We start from the raw sequence: 11014 nt of genomic DNA, 5'->3' as shown, positions 1-11014 counted from the left end.
TTATACTAACCTTTATTCTATAATGATTCGCGACCATCGTCCAATTGCTTCCTGATGCCACCAATCATCCGCCTGCAGATAAAAGCCTTTCACACGCGTCTTCAACATTTATTAATCCATTTACAAGCCGCTAATATAAAACAAAAACCCACAATACTCTAAAAACAATGCTATTTACATTCATCCAAGCCCGAGTTTAACGTCAAAGGCTACACATAGCCTCTTGGCAAAATTAAGCAACAATATATTGCAGGCTAACATGCTCTCAAGTCAGCCAGTACATAGGCCTATTAACCATGCACTTGTTGTTATGCGCCAATAGAAACTCCCTACAAGCCGACGCAGAATGGCAAAAACAATGGAAACATGGCACAGCAAAGCTGATCACAAAAGACGCAGATTTTTACTTAGCTTCGCGGCCCATTTGCCATTACATCCATAAGCCGCCCTAGAATATTTCTTTTTCTTCTTTCTTTCTGATAAAGTCCTATACATTATAAGATATCCCTCATAGCATATATGATGCCGGAGACTAAGCCTTCCAAGCCTCTATGTACAAATTACAGATTTATCCTCATCTACATAACATATTAGACGTAGGGCGGCGCCTGTCAAACCTTTACACAGTCCAATGCAGACACTACAATCCCAACACTTCCTGTTCGCAAAAAGCATTTGGCAATATACTGTCTATAACACACCAGTTCTCAACTTGGCATGCCCAAGAACTTTTATTCCATTCCATAGTCCACCTCTTTTCATACGCCATGCATCACCTACACAACTTAATTCTCGCCTAACTCAACAGCCACACCGATAGCAAGGCCCTCCATGCACCCTCCTCTGAGCAGCCCAATTTACTGATAGCTGATAAGATACGACCACGGTGTTAGCTTCTTTTAAAGAAGTGATTTCCTGCCCTTCACGCTAACAAAATATAGACGATGAATTTTACTCATCAAAGTAGTCTTATTTGACTTCTTTCTTACTCCAAGCCTCAAAAGCAACAAGCGAATAGAGCAATGACAGTCTAAACAGGCGGCTTTTCTCTTTTGTCCTAATTTCTCAAAAACAGTTTGTTTTGCAACCACATGATGCATGTGAAAAACACATTTGAAATGCATGATTGATGCTTATAAACTCCCAAATCATGTAAATCATAAGAACAGGATAAATTATCCAATTTCATAGCAAGATATGAACTTTAATAGGGTTAAATAACAAACTTGCTATGTCTGAGTATACTGTGTGTGAGCATGCAAAGTTAAATTTTCACAAGCTTTCACACAACGAAAACCATCTTGAAACAATACACCATCAAAGAGATTTTAAGAATAAACAACAAGAGAACATAAAGGAATAGGGACATACTTGATTATGTATCCCACAATCTCCAGTGGTGTTACACAAGACTTCAACAACCTTTTGCAGATACCCCAAATAATTTCCCTTGAGTTCCTGGTACATTTTGAGTCAAAACTGTCCTATATATTCCTTAGAGTTTCACGATTCTCTCATAAGAGTTCTGGTGCTCTTTCAGTCTTTTGGAAACAAGACAAGGAATTTGGCTACCAAAAAGAAATGGATTTTTGTAAACCGTTATTTTTCAGCAATGAATATATTAAAAAAATCTTTCCCAAATGTCGTAAGCTCAGATTTATATGACCCAGAAAGCAGATTGAAATAACAGAAACCAAGAAGAAACACAAGAAGAATATTGATCGACAAAAAAGGAGTGCCTCACCTCTTTCAAGGATCTCTTACTACCTTTTCCTTTAAAATGAAATAGATTTAATTATGACTTATGAACGCTATTATAACAGGGAAAAGGTAGAATTACCTTGGTTGCAGCTACTAAAATGGAAAGATTTATCATCTATCAACCCTGAGAATGTTATTCGTTATGTTACAACTGGTACTCATCTCCCGATTTGGATCAACTTTCCATGTACCATCAACAATGAACTTGATCTGATAGCAATTAAAGCAGAAGACAAATAATCAGCAAAGATATTATATTTATAAGAATATAGATTTTCATATAGATCACGCCAATTTGAAAGCACAAGACCTCCGTAGTCTGTACAATCATTTTAAAAAATTACAAGAAGAAGGAAAGGAAAAACAGAATGAGTTGAATTTAAAAATGAGTTGAATTGTCTCCTTCAACAATAATGTACTCAATATCAAAGGAAACATTTTAACCCCACATAGTGCTAGAACAGCAATATAAAAAGTTGAACAATCAGGATAAGGATGCCTTAGAACTTTTCCGTACTAAAGTTCCTGCTTTTAGTTGGCATTGATTTGGTAGCTTCAAGAGTTCAAAAATCAGAAATATTCATTTGTTATTTGATCATCACAGAGAAAAGGAATCTTAAAAAAAGGAAACACTAATGGAGAATTTAGAAATGTAAAAGTAAGAAAAATTTTGCAATTTTCTTTTTCATGGAAAAGGACCATTGATGATCAAAACTTAACCAAACAAGCATGAGATGCTTTAATACCCTGATAATGACACTCAAATCTATGGAACTTGAGTTTGCTGACAAGCACACTTGAAAAGCTTTAAAAGATCTTTATAAAATTAAGCAAAAAAGATTTCATTGGAAAATTAGAATGCTTAACAAAAAGTTCCAACTAAAGTCATCATTATTACAATTGACAAAAAAATTAAGCCCACAAGATAACAACAACAATTTTTTTATAAACTAAAGTGAGAAATGCAACCTCTGAAGTGTTTGATTACTGAAACCTACATGTTATACAGTCCAGGCCTGTTTTGTACTTGCAACTAAATATGTGGATGCATTTGGAATGCACGAACTTGAGAACCATGAAGTTCAAAATCTTGAAAGTGAAATGCTTAACAGCAATGAGTTAAAAAAAACTTCTAGTTTCCTAGAGATAAGTGAACCTAACCTACATGCTTGATACATTAGGACATGTAACGTCAACCTATTCGGGGCAATTAGGGAACTGAAATTCAAACTATTTGTGTCTCCAATTCAATATAGACTAACCTGGGATATCTGAACCAAACAGTTGTGATTACCAAAGTCTCAAACATGTACTGAGAAAGTGCAATTCTAATTATCAATAGTCAAATGAACCCTCAAGAAAGTGATGATTTATTAAGATTGGTCATGGCCTGATGCAAGATTATTGAAGAACCTGGGATATCTGAACCAAACAGTTGTGATTACCAAAGTCTCAAACATGTACTGAAAAAGTGCAATTCCAATTATCAATAGTCAAATGAACCCTCAAGAAAGTGATGATTTATTAAGATTGGTCATGGCCTGATGCAAGATTATTGAAGAACAATCTAATGAAAGTACTCTTTATGAGCAGTAAAGGATCATACAAACACTAGAATGTTATGCACAAAACATTGATTGTTTAAGTATACGGTTGAAGAAAAGACAACATGACAGAAACTCCTAGAATATTGGATAACTGAAGCATAGTAGTTGGTTAAGACCAGAAATATAGAAAAAAAAATCAGGACATGTGATGTAACTAATGACATGCTCTGTATGATAATTTTAAATTATGTGAGAAATTAAGATATGCTAGTATTTTGGAGTATATACTAAACGTGCCTGTTGCTTTACAATCATTCAATACTACCATATATTAGAATATTGTGCTTATAGTTATAGCAAACAAGTTATGCTTTAGATCACTTGTTATGCCAATAATAATGACACTTGAAAATCTTATACAAGTACATTTACCTCATAAATTCCAGGATAGAGCCATAAAATTGTTGACCAAAGTTTCAAGCCTCTGCATGGTAAAGTTTTCATACATGAGTTTATCACATTTATGAAGTTCGAAATAATAATGAAATATTGATCCAGAAGACATGGATATAACATTGCGCAAAAATAATATACAAGTGAAATAATGATGTGACCAGAACCTCCAATTATTGTTGTTGATTATTATGCTCTGTCCAAATGAACATATAACCCGTTCATGCTTACGACATGGTTGTTGATAATCATTTCAGTATGCCATAAAAGTTACAAGTTGTAAATTCTACTGCATAGTGGCAGTTTGCACAATTTCATTTGCTTAGCAGCCATTTAGTTATTTGACTACTTTTTTGCAAAGGTTGTGTTTGAGTACCCCATTGATGTATTCTGTATACTTGAAGATATCTATAACATCTGAGTTATGTATCCTTTAGGGAAAGCTAAAAAATGAATTCATGTTTCATATAGACATTAACAAACTCATTTTATCAGTTGTCTTACTTGAAATTCACTTGACTAATAGTCATTTTTGTTACTGATCCATTCTTTCCAATAAACAATTTTGTTTGTGTGGGTATTTATATGAACAGAATGTTTTTTATAATTACCGAGTTATTGTGTTCTCAACCATTATAGCCATTCAAATTCAAGACACAGATGAACATTAATAGAAAATTATGCACATCTAAGCACAAGTAATATCCTTACAGATTCATGTTAAAAGATGAACACTAACAGAATTTCATCCACATACACACGCAAATTTCACTTTATTACTGTAATATGGGTGGTGATGAGGAGTACCCTTATCCTGAAATATGCATTTACCCATATGTAATGCATAAGTGAAAGTAAACAAACCTTGAAAGTGGTTCTAATTGTTCAGATAATGTATGCAGGTCCATTTTTATTCGATTATGCCAACCATTAAAACTTCCAGCAACTTCCACAATTTCACCATTTCCCCAGTATTCAATCAGAACCTGTAATGAAAAAGTTAACTCATCATCTCTTTTAAATACAAATAAAGAAAACAGAGTACCTCCATTAGATACTAAAATAAAGATACCACCTTCATGGAAGAAAAAATAATAATAATAGATACAAGCTGGCAACAAGTGAGAGAAGTACCTCCTTAGATACTAAAATAAAGATACCACCTTCATGGAAGAAATAATAATAATAGATACAACCTGGCAACAAGTGAGAGAAGTACCTCCTTAAGTCCAGAAAGGCTTTCCTCTGCTACATGGAGTTCCATGTCCTTTTCTGTTGCCATTCTGTGTGCATTGAATATCCCTTTGTTTGCCTTATCTTGCAGAGTGTACAAAGCTTGCTGAAGACAAAGAAATTGGAGCATCAGTCAGATCTTTAATCAGAACTATTTTCATTGTGAAAGAATAATCGTATCAATTCAAACAATAGTTATCTCAGGTGAATACAACAGCTTTAGTAGTACATGATCAATCATCAAAGAACCATCTGAGTACCCAAAGGAACAAATATTTCACCGGCCGTCCTATGCTAAAACAATACATCATAAACTTCTATCAGGTTGCACATTTCTTTATATTTTCACTAATTCCACGTACATATTTAAATTACTAAGCTTCCATTTTCTTTAAATCTTTTCAATAAAAAATCCGTCCCACTATGTATATTTATCTTGATGTACAAGAAAATGCACAGCACACACTAGACATTTAGCCATGTAACATATCCTATTATTTGAGCAGTTACTACATTGACAAGACCATCCTGGCATGTCTACAGTTCCTAGATCAAGGAAAAAATGGCACAACTCAGAAAAGCTAAGTCAGATAATTAGATGAACACCATGTGTCTAGAAAGGAAAGGAGACTCATTCCAGTAACAATCTTACCACAACATGAACAAAGAGCATCCAGAAGTCCCTAAGAGAAGGTAGAAATTATTTTCTGAGGAGGAATTGAGCAAGACTGATGTAAGAACTTTCTTTCTAGAGTAATTGTTGTCTAGAGAAAAGGATGCACAATTGATGTGCATGTGAACAAGACTCATTGACTTCTCTGACTTGCTAGATCTGATTGGACAGCCTTTCCCTCTACCGCCTCAACCAATCGAATACTGCAAGTAGCATTCTAGGAAATGGCACCCTCAAAACTCATACCTTTGTTTTACGATGAAAAATGTTTATCTCTGGGTTCTTTTAAGAAATGCAACTCCAAATAAGACCCCATATTAAGACAAATACTCTAAACCACAAATTAAATAATGAACTTAGATCATCATAATATATGATTAATTTTATTACTAGGTATTAAATTATTCATAAGTATTAATTATTAGAAGTACAGGGTGCATCCTCTTCTTGACAACTTTCCACAATCATTTATTTATCAAATGAGAAAGCAAAGTGCATGAAAAATCAATCACTAAATTCAGATACCTTCTCCATTTCAATATGTCGTTTTAACTCAAGTAGCTCCACCTCTTTTTGACGCTAATCAAATTCAGCACAAAACCATTTCAATATGTCGTTTTAACTCAAGTAGCTCCACCTCTTTTTGACGCTAATCAAATTCAGCACAAAAACATTAGCTCATAGCAGAAACTTAACAATAGCTCCACCTCTTTTTGACGCTAATCAAATTCAGCACAAAAACATTAGCTCATAGCAGAAACTTAACAATAATCTTCAAGCACAAATTACAACTAAAAGAAAGGGGAGGGGGGAAAGATTGGAATACCAGCATGGCCTTTAAATGGTCGATTTCAGCTCGGTTGATCCTTTCACTATCCTAAAGAATAAAAATAGATCAACAGATAGGCAAGAGAACAAAGAATAAAAGTAAAGAACAATTGTCTGCAAAGCTCATAAGATATCTGGTTCCTACCATCTCAGAAGTAAATTTTTCAGCATTGCCTGCCCCTTCTAATCCTTGTTCGGTTATTAACCGATCCCTATCAGCCAATAAACTAAAAATGAATATTCTGAATTATCAACTTGAATAAAAAGTATTTCAGTGTAAAACAAAGCAACATTCTGTTAGAGCATGAAAACTGCCAGTGTCAATATATACATGTCGTGTATTAAACTTCTAACTCTTAAGAAACTAACCTATAAATCTGTTGTGGTAAGGAAGGAACCTCCTGAGAACCCACATAAGCTGCAGGAATAAACTCAGCAGTTTTAGTACACCTTTCAAAATTTGTTTGTTATTCTGGAGCTTGTAACTACTTTTTGTGATTAACTTTCACTATTACCAATATTATCAGTACTGGTGGAGCTTACGCTGCCAGATTTATGCTCAGCATCAGCGTGTGTTTCCCCCCTTCTCATCTCAAAAGCTTCAGAAGCAGTGGGCATCTCACCACTTCCCATCTCGACAGCTTCAGAATCAGTGGGAATTTCCCCACTTCCTATCTCAGAAGTTTCTACAGAGTGAACTATGTCTGTTTCAAGTGATTCTATTAAATGATGTCCAAGTGTTCAAACCTGAGCATTGTAGAAACTTAATAAAAACCTACGACTTGAGTGTCAGCATCAGAAATGGTGAAGTGCAGACATGAGGACTTAGCAAATAAGTTTAAGCATCAATGCAGGATGGTTGAACTAAAAAAATGCCTCTAGACATTTATGTATTTCTTTAAAGAAACAATTTGTTAGTTTGTATTTTATTTTCTTTTTACAGAAATTTTATTTATATGCATATATATTATAATTAAAAATTGTAAGAAGTGCCTCGTGTCCCACATTTTATGAAAATTATTGTGATTCTTGTGGAAATTATGTGTGTGTCACATGTCTGTGCCATTGGTACATGTTGTGCTACAAATTTACACGATCAAAACCAATTGCACAACCACGAAACGAAAGAATAATGTGTGTCCTTGTGAAATTCTTGCTTCCAATCTTTTCGACAATGATCGCTCATGAGTCAATGTATCTTAAAATCTGATGAGTAAAATGATGAACAAAATCAAACATTACTATAAGTCTTGCCTTCAAATACATCCAACTTCCCAGTCTCCACAAAGTTTGCAGCCCTCGAATGCAAGCATGCAATAAATGATTCTGAAGAACTGCAAACTTGAACAGAAATGTCAGAAGCTGCTGCATCATTTGTCCTAACCATGTATGTTTCCATCATAGAAGAGCCACTTGTTGATGAGAAATATTCAGCAGACTCTACCAGATCCCTCCCTTTTACTTCTACACAATTTAAGAAACCTTCACATCTTAATATCAAGAAGATTATGCAAAATGACAAGATCATGCAATATATGATAAGAATAAGTTTTGTAGACCTGAGGCCTCCTCACTGCAAGCATTTTTGAAATTTGGTTCTTCTATTGAAGATTTCTCTGTATCACTCAAATTTTTAAATGAATTTATGAGGAGTGCTCTGACTACCTTGTATCCTCTACGCCTCACACTATTAGCAAGGTCTTTCCTACAACATTACAAAAAAGTGTTTACTTTCAGTCTTCTGCACCTAGTTAAATGAAATGCAAAGAAAGCATTAATAAAAAGTTTATACTTCAAACTCAGCAAGACACTTTGGATGCAAAGTGGAGGGTACTTAGGCTGAACATCAGTTTAGATCGAAGTTGTAAGAGAAAAAAAGGCTGTGCAAAAGTTAGATTAAGGTGCACATGAATCAATATGCCGTGAAGCTGATCAACAATAAAAAGGAATTTCATACTAATGTCTGACAAGCATCTTTTACAGGACCATTCAGTATTGGCTGCATCTTTTTGGAGAGAAAAGAAGTTAAAGAAACACTTGCAGCTACAAGAAAGCAAAGATAAATAAGAGTGCCAACATTGTGGAAGCCCAGAACATGTGGAATTAAAAAGGAAGTTTTTCCACCCGAAAGGTAAATCAGCATGCTTACGAACTTCAAACGGGCCTTTCCATTTCAAAGATTGATGTACTAAACATTTCCCTTCTTGCTTCTTTTAGTGCTCCAAAATTTTTTTCTTATGAAGCTAGTCATCCTGTGACTAGCATTTCATATTTCTTTTCTACTTATCAATTGTGTTGACGTCAAGGTAAGGATAGAGTTGCTGGTGGTTCTCTTTCTATAATATCAGGAACTGGAGAAATTAAGTTAATATGAAACTTTATTTCTCACCTTTAACATTCATGTTACTGAATATATTGACAAATCTCATACTTGTAGCACTCTTACTAAACCACTCAATTAATCCATAACATTTTTCCTTCTTACTGTGTTTTTAGGACTTGAAGACAAGGCAAGTGATTGGTAGTGATTCTGAATACAGTGGACTCGGCCTACCTGATGCAAACAATTCAGCACTCATAGATTCACTAGTCATGTTTGTAGTCGAGTCAATAAAGAGTCAGTTGCCAATGAATACGTGCAATAAAAAGTCAATTGTCAATAAACAGAAGAAAATGTGGAGTTGTGTTTAAATTTACATAGCATTTGCCAGAAAGAAGAAACGTGATTTGATTTTCAGCTAGAATTTTACAGATGATAGCATGGATTGAGAGGCATTTAAGAATAGGAAGATCTCAGACCACCTTTTACCTGTATGCTCTAGTAACCTTTTCCTCCTGATACTGATAACTTTAATGATAACTTCTATATCCACAATCTAACTATCTTCCTAGTTTACCAAAAAAAAAATTCATTCAACTAGCTAACGGCTAGAAATATGTCACCGTATGTCAATTTTCATTAAACCTAAACCGATACTCTGACCACTTCTGATCCCAAGATCACTTCTTGCACCCACTGTCCCATAAACATCATTCAACTGAAACAACTATACAAAATTAGTAAATGTTAGTCGTTAAATATGCCGAAGAAACTTACATTTTAAAGAAACCTTTCTTTATCATGATCACTATAATGCCACAAACGTAACTGGCTCAATTGAAATGAAACAATAAATTTTGAAGCAAACCTTCCACATTCCGAAAGCTCCTTCATCGTGGGCAAGCGATTCTCAGGAAACCCCGCCACTGACATAAACTCTCGGAGCTCAGTGCAAAGATCCTCATTGCTCTTGCTTGGCTTTGAAACCTTCCCTTTCTTTCTGCTACACATTAAAACAAAGAAATTACATGGTAAGCTAAAAATCCACAAAACAAGAAGCGGGCAAGTGACAAAAACCTTGATTTCTCAGCAGAGGAAGCGAAAATGAGATTTCGGTGAAGTGGGAACTGATGGGTTCTCCATTTGAGATGTGGGTTGTTGAAATTGTGGGGACGAGTGAACAAGGATGGAAAATGGCAGAGAGCCATGAGTGAGAACTGGAGGTTTTGATCATTAGATTTAGAGCATTTAGGTTGAAAAGCAGGGGTTTTGTTGGGTATTTTGTCAAGGGGAATTTTATTAGGGGCTGTTTGTTTTACTAAAAAAAGAGGGAAATCAAAGAAATGGAAAACTATTAAAATGAAGAATTGGTTTGGGAGTGTTTGGTTGGCTAAAAAAAAAGGAAATCAAAAAAATGGAGATGAAATAATGTTAGTTGTCAAATTATTATTGGATGATGTGAGTGATTTTTTAAGAAAACTAGTTTTGATGTTGTTTGGTTGGCGAAAAAAATAAGGAAATAAATTATAAGAAACTTATTTCCTGTAGTTTTGTTGTTTTCTTTTGTTTGGTTCATTCTTAAAAATAAGAAATGAAAAGAGATGAGGTGAGTTGTCATTGTATTATTGGGTGATGTGAAGAAAGATTAAGAAAAGTGTTTTCATAACTTTTTGGGATGAAAATGGAGAAATGAAATGTTAATGAGATGAGGTGAACTGTTATAATATTTTATTGGATGATGTGAGTGATTTGAAATGATGAAAAGAGATGAGTTGAGTGATGTTTGGATGAAAATAATATTTTATTAGATGTGGTGGATGAGTGGTTAGATGGAAATAATATTTTATTAGATGATGTGGATGAGTTGTTGGATGAAAATAATATTTTATTGGATGTTGTGGGTGAGTTTTAGGGATGGAAATGGAGGAAATAGTATTTTTTGAGATTTTCATGTTTTCCATTTCCATTTCTTGGTTTTCTTGGTTTTTAGGAAACCAAACAAACAGCCCCTTAGTGGAATTTTATTGGAGAGAAAAATAAAAGGCGACGTGTTCAGCAAGAAGAGGAGCCGATGTAAATGGAATTATCCCTTCTTTTTCAGGGGTCTTAAAGGTTTATTTTTTTTTTAATTTCCTCTTCCTTGTATGCTATGTTTGGAGGGCAAGTAATGAGGGGGTAGGGAAAAGGGAAAAGAGAGTT

At 34.5% G+C, this 11014-nt stretch overlaps 1 protein-coding gene across 5 annotated transcripts; it reads right to left on the bottom strand.

Moving 5' to 3' along the window:
* LOC109837190 (protein PTST, chloroplastic-like) lies at nucleotides 1062-10062 on the bottom strand. 5 transcript variants are annotated; one of them, XM_020405323.1, is made up of 14 exons: nucleotides 9893-10062; nucleotides 9684-9818; nucleotides 8055-8200; nucleotides 7750-7959; nucleotides 7011-7199; nucleotides 6865-6913; nucleotides 6641-6707; nucleotides 6494-6544; nucleotides 6193-6246; nucleotides 4981-5100; nucleotides 4626-4747; nucleotides 3741-3792; nucleotides 1841-1971; nucleotides 1062-1568 (listed from the first exon to the last, which is right to left on the bottom strand). In XM_020405323.1, the coding sequence occupies exons 1-13, from the start codon at nucleotides 10021-10023 to the stop codon at nucleotides 1873-1875; spliced, it is 1425 nt and encodes a 474-aa protein (XP_020260912.1). In that variant the 5' UTR covers nucleotides 10024-10062; the 3' UTR covers nucleotides 1062-1568; nucleotides 1841-1872. The 5 variants fall into 5 exon arrangements, with proteins under 5 accessions (XP_020260912.1, XP_020260914.1, XP_020260911.1 ...); XM_020405325.1 differs by having other exon boundaries at nucleotides 1062-1458; XM_020405322.1 differs by having other exon boundaries at nucleotides 1062-1971.

The sequence above is a fragment of the Asparagus officinalis genome, chromosome 4 (genome assembly GCF_001876935.1).
Source record: "Asparagus officinalis chromosome 4, Aspof.V1, whole genome shotgun sequence".
NCBI classification, from domain to species: Eukaryota; Viridiplantae; Streptophyta; class Magnoliopsida; order Asparagales; family Asparagaceae; genus Asparagus; species Asparagus officinalis.
The sequence above is the reverse complement of the archived record's forward strand: the minus strand, read 5'-3'. Positions and strand labels throughout refer to the sequence as shown.